This window comes from Colias philodice, chromosome 6 (genome assembly GCF_061535455.1).
Source record: "Colias philodice isolate Cphi_HAF_F1 chromosome 6, ilColPhil1 Martin Lab GWU primary, whole genome shotgun sequence".
In the NCBI taxonomy this organism is placed as follows: Eukaryota; Metazoa; Arthropoda; class Insecta; order Lepidoptera; family Pieridae; genus Colias; species Colias philodice.
In genome coordinates this window covers 12761659-12779275 of record NC_143091.1, presented here as the reverse complement: position 1 = coordinate 12779275, position 17617 = coordinate 12761659, and the positions used below count along the sequence as shown (strand labels likewise).

The following is a 17617-nucleotide window of genomic DNA, read 5'->3' as shown; positions in this document are numbered from 1 at the left end:
AAAAAAAGCTTTTCTGTCTTTGAGCTTTTTAAGTATCGAAAAATCTCTATTTATTAGGTATACACTATACTAGTATCTTTGGCTTTTGGATCTTCTATTACAAAAAAGAGCAACTTTTGCTGTAATAGGTATGTGAAGATAAGAAACAATAAAGAAAACACAAAATAATTTGTGTAAAGTGCAAATTCCTGAAATATTTTCAAAATTTAATATAAATTTAATTTACCCATCGAAAATACTTTATATATAAAAATAAAACAACAGCACACCAATCGCTTTTTTTACATTACCTTTTCGTTATAATTACAATTTGAATGAAATGACCTCATTAGCTTAAAATAACGATTAAATGAATTACGTTATAGTACAAATTTATATCTCAACCATACAGTACATAATATATATACGATAGGTTAGGTATTGGAACGAAGTTGCGAAAGGGGGCTACACTTAAGAGCAAAAGTTATATCAACAATTTTTGCTATAGTTGTAAGCCGTGCGGTGTGCGCATGTTTATCTGTCTGTCTCTCTCTCTCTCATAGAAAGCCAGACAGTTTTTTTAGTAACTTCGTTCCATCCATGTGTATCTTGACACCTCTCTAGAATTTTCTTTGGTCAACGAATGGCTATTACTTTACTACTACAAGAGATATTAGTAAAGAAAGAAAGTCTTTTTTTCTTTCTATATGATAAAACGCAAAAATGGGCCAGTAACTTTATTAATAATAAATTGTTACCTTACTGCTTTAAAATAAGGTTGAATTTTGTAAATACATTACGTAATGACGAAAGAATACACGGTAATAACTAATAATCTTATACCTATATGTGATGTGTGCGTTTTTGCAAAGTATCTCTTGTGGTAGTAAATTAGTATAAATTTATTATATGTATTGGAAATGATCAATCAATGTTTACAGCAAAATTCCCAATTATGTAGATATTTTTTATTTGTTTTTGACTTAGAGCCTTAGTTCGATCGATCATCGGATCAAATCTATTTTTTGTAATATAATTATGTACACGTGTACGTTCTTTCTTGTCAAAGTGACAAAAATATATAGTAATATGATTGTGTAAAATAATGGTTTGTTTTTTTATTTATTTGATATCTCAGAATATATCCTTTTGTGTTCATAATTGTTATTCAATAAAATATAATTTTGTTTATATTTCTAAAGCTGTAAACAAACATGGAAATATACACTAAGGCCCTGTTCACAACTTGCTGATAGAGTTACTGATAGCTTAACACTTGTCTTATATTTCAATGCATTGTCATTTTAACTGACAGATAAGCTATACACAACATTTTCAGAAGTTGTGAACAAATGTAACTTAATTCATTTAATGCGTGCTTAAAAGCAATACGATTAATATATGTAATAGATACAATTATAATGTATAGATTTATATAGAATTTTATAGCTGAGTTCGTTCAGCGGTCGGCGGTCGAAGTGCATGTTGTATGAGAAAGAAATAAAATATTACATGAATTATAATGTTTTATTTTAAGATTTTCGGTTGTAAGTACATTTTTTATGTTATTTTTTTTAATTACACGTAATTTTGGAATTATTTTGTGTTTTTTTTGTTACCCTTTCTTGTTTTTTCTACGACTGGCATTTAAAAGCTGTTCAAATAGCTCACCATCGAGAATAGCTAGAACTTGTGTGGATTTTCATGTACATATAATCATTAATATCGAAGATAGTCCTAAAAGGTTTATCTAATATTATAATCAAAGCACTGTTATGTACAGTACTCCCAAACTGATAATGCGCATAGAAAAATTCGTCACTGTTCGGCAACTGTCATATTCCCCGAGCCTCCGAAGACGATATGTATATAGAGTGGTTAAATGTATTTTCTTCATGCATAGTTTATTAGAATTATGAGTTTTATTGTGATTTTATGGTAAAAGAGATAAGTAACGAAATTTGTTTCGATAATTCAATGTAAGTTAATAGCGAGGATAAGCCACACGATTGCGAATATATATTTGTTGTGTTGATCTACTTGGAAAAGTCTATACCTAGAACTATTAAAGTGTCTTACTGAAACTGGCGTAATGATGGATGTATGGAAGGTTAAAATAAGACAAAGTTTATATGTATTTAAAAAAATGATTTTCGATTCGAATTCGAATCGTGAAATCTAATCATTAAAATCTCAGTCAAAAGGATTTACAGAATCAGGGATTATCTCTATTTCTGATATCGTAGAATGATCAGAACTTTCATTATGCTCTTATTAATTTTCACTTTCCCCACTGCTATCTGCTACCTGTGTAAATAATCATATCACCGGAAAATTCAACTTTGAAACAAAACTAAGAAGAGTATGTAACAGCAGCTCTATATAATTCCATACAGAGATAATACGTGCGGTCACCACCAATATATAAAGACGACTGACGGATTTTTGAATTTTTTGACTGACAGGCTACCGTCACCTATCGCCCGAATTGTTTTCAATTGTGTATGACTCTGAATTGACTCTTATTTCTTTCGAACAAGGTGCAAGATGCAAGTGCATTGTTAAGGGCACTTACGGTTACGATTCAATGATTCGGGGTGATTCTGGTGTTTCTGGAAATACGATAATTAGCGAAGATCTGCATGCGCATTATTAATTTTGGAGTACTGTACACAGTTATGCCTAGTCACGAGACAGCAATATTGAACTAACCAAAGATTTGAAATTAAAAAAGTAAAAGTAGCCTATGAGCATTATGAAAAACAACACTATGTATTTAGTATCTACGTACCTACATATCCTATCTGTACTAAATTTCATCAGATACTTTTGTGTGGAAAGAAATGCTGAATCATCATTATTATACTAATTAACATCTAATTAGCGATCCTCTTTAGCTTCGCCCGTGGAACATAATAATATGTGAAACGACCTATAGCATTCAGGGATTACATCTCTTTGGATTACATACATATATCTAACGATGAAAGAATGTTTGAAATCGGCCCAGTAGTTCCTGAGATTTACGCGTGCATACAAACAAACTTGAGCTTGCTCGGGGCAGTAATGCTTAGATCAATAAAACTAAACTACACCCAGGTAATACAACCGAAATAGTTCTTTTACATTTTTATTATTGAAATTTATACCCCGTGTTTTATATTTATGGAACAATTCCCGTGTGATTTACTAGGCAGCATATAAAGCGAATGAATCGTGGCCAAGACGATTCATCACAGGATTAACTATTTCAGATAATATTTTATTGTCCACGGCCTGCGGGCTTTGATTGGAAAATAATTTGTGTTACAATATTGGGAATACTTGATTTTATATATCAGTAAAGATCTGTAATTGAATGTATTGCATGTTTGAATTTTTAAATTTTAATGTTTCAACCTTGTTTCAACAATTTCATGCTAAATTGTATTTCAATTTGCAACTTGAGTATATTATTTTAATTTTGACAATATCTAACTACCTACTTATTGATAAAAGGGTGGTAGAAGTTTATAAAAACAAAAGTGGTTATAGGTTACCTACAAATTATGAAAGAAACTTTATTTTCCTTTCAATTTTTATCATAATATAGTTTTAGCTCTGATTATTATTAAATAAGTTTATTACAAGAACTTCGCCTCTATCTTCCCTTTAAAATTTATCCCATAAGCCATTAACAGTTAAAATACAGGCTATTCCGGAGTAATGAGTACTATAATTCTTCTTATCTTCATCTATTTATCGCACTCAATTTACGTGGAATTTTGCGAGCAGTTTTCAGGAACCCTAAAGATATATAGAAACAATAAACATGATTAGGTACTTATTTTATTTGCAATTCTTTGTTGTGCGGTTTGTACTTAGCTGATGGCTAATCTGTTGTCAAAACGACTTACACGTAGATAAACTCAAATAAATATAATTGTTCCAAAAGGTAATCTATCCATACTTCACTACATAGTATAAAACAAAGTCGCTTTCTCTGTCCCTATGTCCCTATGTCCCTTTGTATGCTTAAATCTTTGAAACCACGCAACGGATTTTGACGCGGTTTTTTAGGGTTCCGTAGCCAAAATGGCAAAAACGGAACCCTTATAGTTTCGTCATGTCCGTCTGTCCGTCTGTCCGTCTGTCCGTCTGTCACAGCCGATTTACTCGGAAACTATAAGTACTACAGTGATGAAATTTGATGGGAATATGTGTTGTATGAACCGCTACAAAAATATGACACTAAATAGTAAAAAAAAGAATTGGGGGTGGGGCCCCCCATACATGTAACTGAGGGATGAAATTTTTTTTTTCGATGTACATACCCGTGTGGGGTATCAATGGAAAGGTCTTTTAAAATGATATAAAGTTTTCTAAAAAACATTTTTCTTAAAGTGAACGGTTTTTGAGATATCAGCTCTCAAAGTCGTAAAAAGTATGTCCCCCCCCCTCTATTTTTATAACTACGGGGTATAAAATTCTAAAAAAAATAGAGGTGATGCATGCTAATTAACTCTTTCAACGATTTTTGGTTTGATCAAAGTATCTCTTATAGTTTTTGAGATAGGTTGATTTAACTGTAATTTATTATATTTGCTGCTACGGAACCCTTTGTGCGCGAGCCCGACTCGCACTTGGCCGGTTTTATTTAATAGATAGAGTGATTCAAGAGGAAGATTTATATGTATAATAACATCCATTAAATAGTGGAGAAGTACTATTATTTTTGAGGTTTCTAATGTGATGTCGTAATATAATTACATTTTTTCCGCTTACATTGCAAACGCAGGCTGAACCCTACGAGTTTTATCAAAATAATGTACTAAATATTGTACACATTGAAAAGGTCTACAGAAAAGTCCGTGATGGTAGAGATAAACTACGATAACATGGTGCGCCCCTCCAAATTACTGTTTCAATGTGTGTAGTGACATCCTTACGAAGGAGTTTGTATATAGTTGTACGTATTCGTCTTTAGTACTTTACGTCCAGATTTGTTGGTCACAGGTCAACTAATCATAAGTTGCCGAGCGCCCAAGACAACGCACGTGTCGTTTTCATAGAATACGTCAGTGCAGCGCCATTACTAATAATAATGAGCGATTAGAGCGTGACTAGTCGAGCAACAAATCCGTGGATTTGTTTTTGTTTGACGGCCGTCTCATTACGCACACATGCGTTGTGAATCTTGGTGGTGCATTGTAAATACTTTCACAAATACTTTCAAACGTTTTGAATTTTGGAGGGGCGCGCCATGTTATCGTAGTTTATCTCTATATGTCTATCTCTTATGGATAACCCACAATAACTTTTTTTTGTCATTTACTTTTTACGACAAATAATGGCTAATTTTCGAAGCGATTTTAACTAATACAGCATTAATCCTTAACCAATTAAATACCTTGAATACATTGTTCATTTAATATAGATCTATATGGCCCTTTACACCGTATGATTTAAGTGAATATTTTCGAAGATATTACAGATTTAAAAATTGCAGGACGTAGCGTTTGCGGCGGTACCGGCCGGCCGCCATTGCACACGTGCGAAGCCGGGGCGGGTAGCTAGTATATTATAAATGCGAAAGTAACTCTGTCTGTCTGTCTGTTACTCAATCACGCCTTAACCTGTGCCTTAACCCACTGAGCCCCAAGCGGCCCGATCGGTCCCAGACACAATAGATTTTCTATAACTGTGAGTGCTCGATTGTGCGAAGCGTTGCTGTAGTTGAAACATTCAACCTCGCATTCAACGTTAAGCATTATGCCGCATAATGCGCTCTAGTGCTGTAATTGGAAAACAGGGATTTTTATTTTTATTTTATTTTCTAAATTTAAGAAATCGGTTTGGTCAAAATCATGATGTGGCGCATGAGCAGACAGCAGAGCTTTAAAAATATATCGATTTTGATATCTGAAAATAAATATCGAAAATAAATATATCACGGGAAAAAATATCGCCAATTAGTATCGATATTTTTTCTGAAAAAATATCGATATTTTGATATATCGATATTTTTTACCCATCCCTACTTCACAGTGACATTTTTAATGACAAATGACAATGTCATCGCGTGACTCAAGTCGCTTCGTGAAATTATTTAGGTTCTGTTACTCGTACTAATACCTAATCTGTGGGTTCTGTTTTGATTTTGTTGCCGGTTGCATTCGTTGTTTGATTCGTGTTATTTTTCTTTGGTGTTTGTAATTATATTATAAAGAATAATGGCAGAAAAGAGAAAACGTGTACAAAATTTATCTGTCATCATATTTTTTTTAAGCCTTTGATCTTTCACGGTAAATTCGCGTTCGCCCTAGCAAACTTCGGTTATTTTATAATTCTATATCTTCAATTGCTTCTAAATCTTTGTATCGTCGTCGCTATCCATTTCTAATACGTTAAATAGGATAAATAACTGTCACTTAAACGTTAGGGGGTCGAATATTCACACCCCTTATGGGCTACCTAACGATATAAGTGACACTTATCCGTCGGTGAAAGCAAATTTTATGTTAGGTATCCCCTAAAACTGACTTAGGTGACACTTAAATACGGGTTGTTGGTGAAAACGGTCATGAATAACTACTTGTAAAATTTGTGTATAAAGTGTTTTGAATATGAATGAACAAAGTGCATTTATTATTAATGAAGAAAGTCACGAAAAAATAGTGAAAGAAAATGAGTGAGTACTCTATATACATACATTTTATTATTATCACAAATGCAGTATTAATTTTGAATTGAAAATTTAATAGGTGCTGCTAAAGATAACCTAAATTTTTGATAATAAAATGAGCGATATTAAAAGTAGCCCTCTTTTAAACACACACATGCATATAGTTTAAATTCTCAATTTAGATTCTCAATATGTATATATATATTATATATATAGACTAGCGGCCAGCCCCGGCTTCGCCCGTGTTACATATGAAAAATAGATGTTGGCCGATTCTCAGACTTACCCGATATGCACAGAAAATTTCATGAGAATCGGTCCTCCCGTTTCGGAGGAGTATGCAGACTAACATTGTGACACGAGAATTTTATATATAAGATAAATAAATTCATTCTTCATCTACACTAATATTATAAAGAGGAAAAATTTGTTTGTTTGATTGTAATGAATAGGCTCATAAACTACTGGACTGATTTTAATGAAATTTGGCACAGACAATCTTTAGACCCTGAGAAAGAACATAGGCTACTTTTTATTGCAAAATATGTACCACGGGCGAAGCCGGGGCGGACCGCTAGTTATGTATATAACAGAAACCATCAAACCAAGCACGTGTACTATTCAGTACCTTTGCTTTTGGTGTATCTAAGATAATGCACATGAATTCCGCGCAGAGAAAGTTTAAATGATATTATCTATACTAATACACACACCGGCACAATTAGCGGAACAGAAACCGATACGCGAGAACATCGTCTGGGATTTGAACGAATGGCAGCAGGTTCTCTTTACTGATGAGTGCAGAGTTCTTTTAAAACAGATCAATGGGAGACAGCGAATATGGAGACACAGAGGAGAACGCCAAATATAGTCTAATTTTGAACACACAGTGGCTTATGGTGGCGGCTCGATTATGGTTTGGGGAGGGATATGTTTGAGAGCTCGCACGGAGTTAGCGATAGTCACAGGAGGGACCATGACAGCAGATAGATACATCAGAGACATTTAAGAAGAACATTTTGTACCATTTGCCCCATTTATTGGTGACGACTTTATTCTAATGGAAGATAATGCTCGTGCTCATAGTGCACAATTGTTACAGGCATATCTGAGCCACGTAGGTATACCGGTGATGCAGTGGCCAGCAAATTCCCCCGATATGAATCCGATAAAGCATGTCTGGGACTTGCTAAAAAGAAGGGTTAAATCCAGAATGCCACCCCCCAACAATCTGAATGAATTTGGAAACGCATTACTTGAGAAGTGGGAGCGGTTGCCTCAAGAAATCATCGATAACATAATCTGTAGCATGCCCAGACGAATGGAAACCGTAATCAGAGCAAGAGGGGGAAACACTCGTTATTAATTTTGCTTTAATTTTATTGCCAAATCATTTCATGCTTACTTTTTTTATTTTTTTGTGATGGTTCATAATCATCTAAAAATTTCACTTATTTCAAATTTCTTTATTTTTCAATAAAAAATAACGAAAACTTTTCAAAGTCGTTGTTAAAAGATGTTAATCAACTTGTTATTTTGTATCTAATTACATTTTCGTCAAATATATGCGTTATTATCTCATAGTCTCACTTTTTTTTCTGTTCCGCTAATTGTGCCGGTGTGTATATTATAAAGTTGAAGATTTTGTTTGTTTGAACGCGCTAATCTCGGGAACTACTGCAACTGATAATCACTTCTTAATATTGTTATTTTTTTATACCTAAATGAATATTGTTTTGGTGTGTCATTACACTATTTATACCTAATTATTTATACCTATTATTTATACCTAGATATTTTTGTTTTATAGAGAAGAAAAGCGTAAAGAGCGAAAAAGAGAAAAAACTAATGCACGTCAAAGGGCATATTATTATCGTCAGAAAAATTTGAAGAAAAATGAAGAAATAATAAAAACTGTACCAAAATCAAATGCTGAACGTCAAAGGAAATTTCGTCAACATAAAGCAGAAAAATCTTACATGGATACGTAAGTTGATTTAATAATAATATTTTTAATTTATTTATTTAAAAACAAATCTTATAATATAATATATTATATAAATCTCGTGTCACAATGTTTGTCCTCAATGGACTCCTAAACCACTTAACCGATTATTATAATAAAACAATGCTGACGTCACTCTTTTTAAAAATAGCCTTGGGGCCTTTCTTCCGTCATATATTAATGTACTTCCAGAGCTGAAAGATTCCCGCTGAAATTGTTGTATGAATTTGATAGGCTTTGAAAATATTGTAATGTAGGTACTTATTTTTGAATAAATTTATAAAACTAAATACACGTTTTTTATGTCGATAAAACCCTATTTTTAATTTAATCGGTTTTATTTATTCGGATTTGGATGCGATAAATATCGATTAATTTTGTTTTAAAAGATTTTTTACTAAGTCATTAAAGATAAAAGACTGTATGATCTTTGAGTTGTAATTCGTTAATAATAAATCATTAGTCAGCTACTAAACCACTTTGTCAGAGTTTAAAATATTTCAGCAAGATGCGCGAAGTTTGATATACAGTGAGGTTTTTTATATTTTCGATACCTAATAACACAGCTACTAATAATTAATTTGTAGCGCCCTTTACGCATCATCAACTCCTTAAACCTTAATACATAATTACCTTAAAGCATAATTTCGGCTCAGTGAACAAACCAATAATCTTGTAACATGTTTATTGTAAAGTGTATTCTGTACATATTACATATTATTATAACTTTGTAACTTATCACAAATAAATCGTTTAAATTTCAGGTCTACAGAGGAGTTTGTAGAATATTGCAGGAAGCGACATCCATCATCATCGTGGAATTACTTTCTAAAATCCAGCGACCAACAGTCTGCTAAGTGCAAGATATGTTCTCGAGTTATAAAAACCACCGGATCATCCACGAGTGGGTTACATGCACATTTGCGGTCGAGACATAAGATCAAATTGGAATTTGCTAAAATATGTTCTGGAGAGGCCTCGTCACGAGTCCAGAGTGAAGAACATACGACTCTAGATACAAATTTAGTAATAGTTAAGCAAGAACCAATTACTGCCGAGATCTCGTTTGAAGGTGGAAAGGCCTCGTCACAAGTCCAGAGTGAAGAACATACGACTCTAGATACAAATTTAGTAATAGTTAAGCAAGAACCAATTACTGCCGAGATCTCATTTGAAGGTGGAAAGGCCTCGTCACGAGTCCAGAGTGAAGAACATACGACTATAGATACAAATTTAGTAATAGTTAAGCAAGAACCAATTACTGCCGAGATCTCGTTTGAAGGTGGAAAGGCCTGGTCACGTGTCCAGAGTGAAGAACATACAACTATAGATACAAATTTAGTAATAGTTAAGCAAGAACCAATTACTGACGAGATCTCGTTTGAAGGTGGAAAGGCCTCGTCACGAGTCCAGAGTGAAGAACATACGACTATAGATACAAATTTAGTAATAGTTAAGCAAGAACCAATTACTGCCGAGATCTCGTTTGAAGGTGGAAAGGCCTGGTCACGTGTCCAGAGTGAAGAACATACAACTATAGATACAAATTTAGTAATAGTTAAGCAAGAACCAATTACTGACGAGATCTCGTTTGAAGGTGGAAAGGCCTCGTCACGAGTCCAGAGTGAAGAATATACGACTATAGATACAAATTTAGTAATAGTTAAGCAAGAACCAATTACTGACGAGATCTCGTTTGAAGGTGGAAAGGCCTCGTCACGAGTCCAGAGTGAAGAATATACGACTATAGATACAAATTTAGTAATAGTTAAGCAAGAACCAATTACTGCCGAGATCTTGTTTGAAGGTGGAAAGGCCTCGTCACGAGTCCAGAGTGAAGAACATACGACTCTAGATACAAATTTAGTAATAGTTAAGCAAGAACCAATTACTGCCGAGATCTCGTTTGAAGGTGAAGTATAAAACGATGAATCTATTGATGATAGCCTATTGCAAAGAAAATAAAACAAGAAGATGATCATTCTGAATCTGAATCAATGAAGTTACTTATTGCAAGAATGGCAGCGCTGGATGGAATTTCTTTGAGCAATTTTTGTACGTCGTTGGATTTGCGTTGCCTTTTTGCTAATGTAGGATTTGAGCTGCCAACTTCAGTTGCAGAAGTTATAAACATATTGACCGCAAAAGGTGAAGGCAAAATGCAAATGCAAATATGACAATTGATTAATTACAAATTTTGTTTAAGTTTTCAACAGTATCAGACGTCACGCAGGACACGTGACCTGATCGAAAAAGCGTAAGACGGATGGATATCAAACATGCTCAACGTTAATAATCATGTTTTCACTTCTGCCGGCACTCCCGGAGTGCAACCCGTCTTTTTTTTAATCTGAATAGGCGTGTTTTAAAATACGCTTAAAGTGCCTAAAGTCATTTTTTTTGTAGTCATTGTTGGACTAACAAAGATGAGAGTTTAAAATGTACAATTTCCCTATTTATTTCCTGATCTTGTTAAAATAAAGGCTTGAATTAATTATTCATGCATTCGTGCATTGTTGTATGTAGGTATATTGGAAACACAGATTGGAAATCAATAATAGTCTAGGGCCTCTCAAATAATATAGGGCTATTATATTCAAGAGGCTGCATTTATTGCAAGATATTTTTGGCTCTTGCTGAAAATTGGAATAGTGCTTGTAAGCCAAATAAAACATATTCTGCTTTTGCCATTAACGATATCAATAAATAATCAATCTAAAAATTCCAAAATTTTTAGTCGTGTACATAATATAGGCAGTAGCATTTTTATACCACTTCTTAGACAAGGTGTTTCGATGTTACCTGTAGCACAGATAATAATATAATACCAACGACGTAATCTATACTTCTATACTAATATCACAGTATTACAATATCTATACAGTACGGAAGCGAATGTACTTGTGCAGAGAAACGGAGGGGAACTGGCGGGGGGTCGGGCGACGCGGGCTTAGGCAAACACCTTAGGTTAGTTTGCCTTACCTAGCGCGAAAGAACGACGCAGTCGTATTTTTTGTGTAATAATTTTATTATAAAAAATAAAAAAATAAAATAATATTTATTAGCATTATACATAGGTACTTACATATTCTATTATGGCGCGCACAAAATGTTCCGTTTACGGATGTAAATCTACATTGAAATCCCAGAAGGAAACAATATTTCAGAAATATTGTATTAATTGTATCCTCATTATTTTCTAATCAGATTGTACATCCCAATGCGAATGCATTACTTAGTTAAATCTATTCTATCTATACATATAATAAATCTGTACAAGGGTCATTTCTGTACATTGAAAATATTGAAAAAATAAATAGCAGGGGGTGTTACGGGATCGATACCAAACCCAAATATGTGATTAAAAAAATTTTTGTCTGTCTGTCTGTCTGTCTGTCTGTATGTGAAGACATCACGTGAAAACTACCGGTTCGATTTCGATGAAACTTGGTATAATTATACCTTATTATCCTGGGCGTAAAATAGGATACTTTTTATCCTGGAAAAATACGTAGAAAAAAAATTAATCTTAATTTTTCAGTTTTATCCATAGACGTTGTTCTGTAGAACCGCGAACACGTTGCGTATTATTATAGGCTTAGCCGTATTTGGGTCCAATAGATATTTATAAGATGTCATTGTCAGAGTTACTCAAAATGGAGAAATAAACCATCCACGCGAAGACCGACATCCGCGCGGACGGAGTCGCGGGCGGAAGCTAGTGTTATAATATACAATTAAGAAAATCCAAAAATAAAGTGTCCACGTAAATAATATTTAGCAGTGCAATATCTGTAATTATATATTTATGAACAAATAATTACATCAGATTTAATAATCGCAATTAATTTGAATGTACATATGAATAAATGATTTCATCATAATATTAATAATCACAATTGTTTTATTTCCCATTTGTTGCAACCCATGTTCGTGTGGCAGCGTAAGTACCTACGCTGGCGGCGGCATCGCGCGACATCAAAGGCGTTTCCTTACTGTAGGAAATAATATTGTAATACTGTGCTAATATTATAAAGAGGAAAGTTTTGTATGTATGTATGTATGGTTTTCACGCATAAACTACTGAACCGATTATAATGAAATTTAGCACACATATAGAGGGTAACTTGGATTAACACATAGGATAGGTTGTATCCCGGAAATCCCACGGGAACGGGAACTATGCGGGTTTTCCTTTGAAAATTTTTTAATATGTACCATGGGGGAAGCAGGAGTGGATTGTTAGTTTACAAAAAAGTTTTACATACAATTATAAATGTAGTTACCTACTTAATTAAAAAAAAGTCAAATAAGCACTTACAATTGAAGTTAAAGCCATTTTTAACCGACTTCAAAAAAAGGAGGAGGTTATCAATTCGGCCGGTATATTTTTTTTTATGTATGTACACCGATTACTCCGAGGTTTCTGAAACGATTTACGTGATTCTTTTTTTGTTCGATGCGGGATGGTGTCGAATTGGCCCGATAAAAATTTTATTCGTCTAGGCCTATTAGTTTTTATTTTATGATCATTTTTGTCTGTACTCGATGACTTAATTGGAATGTAGCAAGTAACTTTGATTCACTTCCCGGTACCGATTGAGCTGAAATTTTGTATACGTATGTAAATTGGATAGCGATGAGACATCATCATGACATAGAGCTGATTTGATGATGGAATCGGAAGGTGGCCATAGGAACTCAGTAATAGGTACATTGACTCAACTTTATCAAGTTTGGGCTCGTTTGATTCGTGTTGAAAATTATACACTAAAAAGTATTAAATAAAAATAACTGCGTTAAAAACAACCGACTTCAAAAACGGAAAAGTTAAAAATAAAGAAGATTTGATATTATTAATTACTACATATTATTTAGATGTGCTATTTATTAAATAGGTTTGAAGGCGGTGCCAAACACTAAGCACTTAGTATAAAGTCAGTGCACCGACATCAAACCTTGCTCAATCATCATCAATTACCTACTTGCCCCCACGGATGACGTGTTTCTAGCTTTGAGTTAACCTGACTTTAAAATTAATATCACCTATACACACTATGAAGGGAAATTTTCTAGGTAATCTATACATATAGGTAACTAGGTTTTCGCCCGCGGCTTCGCCCGCGCAGTCAAAGAAAACCCGCATAGTTCCCGTTCCCGTGAGATTTCCGGGATTGCGTCATTTTCCCGGGATAAAAAGTAGCCTATGTCCTTTCTTGGGTATCAAAATATCTCCATACCAAATTTCATGAAAATTGGTTCAGTAGTTTAGGCGTGATTGAGTAACAGACAGACAGACAGAGTTACTTTCGCATTTTATAATATTAGTAAGTATGCATTATAGTTTTACATTAATGAATCCTAGGAATCAAATAATTTGGAAAATCCAAAAGTGCACGCCTCATAATTTTTTTTTTAATAAATATTTATTAATTATTATTTTTGTTTATTTAATAACAATTAAACCACATCGAATCAGACCCTGAAAAATGAAAGGGTTCTATTCCTGAGCATACTCAAGCGTAAGAGAAAAAAAAAGACTCGATTAGTAAAGTATTTCGGTCGCTATCGTGTTAACAAGAAAAAGGATCCGCACATACAGACACACGGACGTCCAAGACAGAACTTTTTTAAACTGTTTTTTAACTAGTTTAAATAACAAAAATGACATCAAAAATATCATGAACGTTAAAAATAGTGTTTTTTCTTAATATGTGTGTGTATGTATTATCTTACAAGTGCAATGTATGATACATAAAGACATTTTAAGTTTGAAAAATCAGATGTTTTGCGCGAAGTGACAGTAGTACCCACCTCAACGCTTCGCTTATGAGGCGTGCAATAATGTTTATTTAATTATCTTTCAATTGACATCCTTTTTAAGTAAATCGGTCCAGTAGTTATCTATTCTATTATATAGATATACCACACAATAGAATGGCCCGACGGCCATCTTTGCTACGTCATAACTCCCCCCTCCATACCCCTAGGAAGTGACTACCGCACTTTTTGTGTTCAGAAAATATTCCAATTTAAGTGGATATCAGTAGTCCGTATGACGGAGGTGAGTCCCACGAAAATTGTTATTTGAAGACTTTTTTACGAATGGGTCTTCTTTTCACAAATTATGTGATTAAAAAATTTTTTGTCTGTCTGTCTGTCTGTCTGTCTGTCTGTATGTGAAGACATCACGTGAAAACTAACGGTTCGAATTCGATGAAACTTGGTATAATTATACCTTATTATCCTGGGCGTAAAATAGGATACTTTTTATCCTGGAAAAATACGTAGAAAAAAAATTAATCTTAATTTTTCAGTTTTATCCATAGACGTTGTTCTGTAGAACCGCGAACACACGTTGCGTATTATTATAGGCCTAACCGTATTTGGGTCCAATAGATATTTATAAGATGTCATTGTCAGAGTTAATCAAAATGGAGACCATCCACGCGAAGACCGACATCCGCGCGGACGGAGTCGCGGGCGGAAGCTAGTTTTATAATAAACTAGCTTTCCGCCCGCGTTTTCAGAGAAAAACCCGTTCCCGTAGGATTTCCGGGATAAAACCTACTTATCCTATGTCCTTTCTCGGGTATCAAAATATATCTATACCAAATTTCAAGCAAATTGGTTCAGTAGTTCAGGCGTGATTGAGTAACAGACATAGACACCATTATCTACAGTTAATCTAATATTGATTGTGTTCATTACTTACAATTTTAAAAATCTTCGTGTTTTATAAATTTACTAACTTACCGCCCGCGGCTTCGTCCGCTTTGTCTAAAACCTATTAAATTATATACTAAAACCTTCCTCTTCAAGTTCCTTCAGTCTATCTATTAAAAAAACCGCATCAAAATCCGTTGCGTACTTTTAAAGATTTAAGCATACATTAAAGGGACATAGGGACAGAGAAAGTGACTTTTTATTATACTATGTTGTGATATTTATAAAGCAATTGAATGTAGTATAGGTAGAACAAGTAGGTTTAATATTATTATGACCCGTGTGTGGTGCGCCATTTATAGTAGGGGAGCCCAGGATGCTAAATGTGGATTTACTCGAGCGTCACGGGAACCTATTAGAATTGGTAGATTAGACCATAGCGAGAAAAAAAGGTCCTATAATGTTTTCACTTTTAGCGGTGGGGAAGGGTTTTTTGATTTTTTTTAATTTAAAAAAGAAAAAAATTGGCTTGGAAATACTCAAGCGCGTTAGATATTGATATTTTGCATGCTCCAGGACGTCACTGAAAAAAAGTATACGTTAATCTGACGATTTAAGTGGCGATTTAATTGCTATGAAGAAAGGGTAAAAAATTAAAGTAATATTATTCGAGCGCGTCAGATTAATATATGGGGGGGTTAATTACAATATAAGAATTTAATGGGGACTCCCATTTCGCTAATCTGACGATTCGAGCTCAACCTTAGGGAATTATGGATTATTCAAATTTTACAGCGGGGCCCCTGAGCGCACCCACCAACCATAACTGCTCATATTGACTAGAGGTACTAATGAATAGCTAAGGTACCGTCCCTTATAGTAATCTGACGCGCTCGAGTAAATCCCAAAATCCCCTCTTGGGCTCCCCTACTATTAGCATCTGTTTCATTGATCGATAATTCCAAAAATTATGCCCTGCAATGTATGCAACAAGCTACACCTGTGCTCAAATTACAAAGTTCATAGTAAAATCCAGAATGCTTTCCACGGCTACATTGGAGCTAGTTGCCCTTTTGAATTAATTAAAAATTCCTTTCTTCACAGCCGTGTTTTCTTTATTTCATAAATATCTTCCTTTGCTCTTTGATGCAGCTTATTTTATTAAAGTAAAAGCAAACTATTCAAGACAAGCCCTTCTTTCCGCTTTGCCTGAATTAATCTATACTAATATTATAAAGCTAAAGAGTTTGTTTGTTTGTTTGAACGCGCTAATCTCAGAAACTACTGGTCCGATTTGAAAAATTATTTCCGTGTTAGATAGTCCATTTATCGAGGAAGGTTATAGGCTATATTGTATCATCACGCAAGACCAACAGGAGCGGAGCAATGCGGGTGAAACCGCGGGGAACAGCTAGTCAGAGATAAAAAAAAAAATGTAGCCTATGTTATTATGGATTTATAAATGTTTTTACTGAGTAAGAAATTTTAAAATCAGTGAAGTGTATGCGATACAAATAAACAATAAAACTTACTAAATAAAAAAAAATCTATTGCCGTACTATACAGCGGCGTATTCGGTGTACGTGTAACTGAACCAAGTTTCACATTGACAACAAAGCACAACGCGTGATGATGCCGACAGGCCGACAATTCCATTGAATGCTAATTAGCCGACTGTTGCATATCAGTGTCGGCCAATTATTGGTAAGTAATCGAGTAGGCCGAATTAATAACCGACATCGCATGAAATAATGACTGTCGCTCAATATACAGCTGTTGAGGCTCCACCATTACACTAACTGCTAATTAGTAATTACATATATTGTTAACTAGCTGTGCCGCGCAGTTTCACCCGCGTGGCTCGGCTCCTGTTGGTCTTAGCGTGATAATATACAGCCTATATTACTCGTGGATAATGTAGCTTTCGAATGGTGAAAGAATTTTTAAAATCGGTCCAGTAGACAGTAGTTTATGAACCTATTCATTACAATCAAACAAACAAACAAAGTTTTCCTCTTTATAATATTAGTGTAGATTAATAAATTGGATAGTTATAAGGAATAATGTGTTTATTAGACAAGTATAGCTTCCAACCGTCGCATGGTATGGCATTTCAACATTTCCGCTTGTATAAATCCAAAATTAATCATGCATGTTTTTCAATCCCGGGATTACGGGATTTTTGATGGGTAATCCCGGGATCCCGGGACTATCCCGGGATCAGCCTTATGTGGGAATTGGGTTCTAATAAAAAAAATTGAAGTATAGTTTCTCAAAAGATGTTTTTAATATTGTTAATTTCT

General features: G+C 34.2%; 2 protein-coding genes across 7 annotated transcripts in view; both read left to right on the top strand.

Annotated features, from left to right (window-relative positions):
* shop (sulfite oxidase) overlaps positions 1 to 17617 on the top strand; it is a 73492-nt gene that overhangs the window by 41294 nt on the left and 14581 nt on the right. The window contains exon 12 of one of the 2 annotated variants that reach the window (XR_016315799.1): positions 6865 to 7026. The exons of the other annotated variant lie outside the window; for it this stretch is intronic. The gene's annotated coding sequence lies outside the window, so the exon portion shown is untranslated. Of the gene's footprint in view, positions 1 to 6864; positions 7027 to 17617 lie in introns of those variants that run through there. 2 annotated transcript variants of the gene reach the window in all.
* LOC149488147 (uncharacterized) lies at positions 6036 to 11676 on the top strand. Of its 5 annotated transcripts, none has more exons than XM_089696898.1 (4): positions 6036 to 6071; positions 6506 to 6649; positions 8454 to 8630; positions 9413 to 11676. In XM_089696898.1, the coding sequence occupies exons 2-4, from the start codon at positions 6585 to 6587 to the stop codon at positions 10569 to 10571; spliced, it is 1401 nt and encodes a 466-aa protein (XP_089553024.1). In that variant the 5' UTR covers positions 6036 to 6071; positions 6506 to 6584; the 3' UTR covers positions 10572 to 11676. The 5 variants fall into 5 exon arrangements, with proteins under 5 accessions (XP_089553024.1, XP_089553022.1, XP_089553023.1 ...); XM_089696896.1 differs by lacking the exon at positions 6036 to 6071 and adding an exon at positions 6104 to 6212 and having other exon boundaries at positions 6484 to 6649; XM_089696897.1 differs by lacking the exon at positions 6036 to 6071 and adding an exon at positions 6110 to 6166.

Bases quoted from the DNA above. Each gene is read 5' to 3' on its own strand.
- LOC149488147 (XM_089696898.1), top strand. From the start codon at position 6,585: ATGAATGAACAAAGTGCATTTATTATTAATGAAGAAAGTCACGAAAAA. The intron at 6,650-8,453 runs GTGAGTACTCTA...TTTGTTTTATAG, and splicing joins AAAATAGTGAAAGAAAATGA to AGAAGAAAAGCGTAAAGAGC. The intron at 8,631-9,412 runs GTAAGTTGATTT...TTTAAATTTCAG, and splicing joins GAAAAATCTTACATGGATAC to GTCTACAGAGGAGTTTGTAG.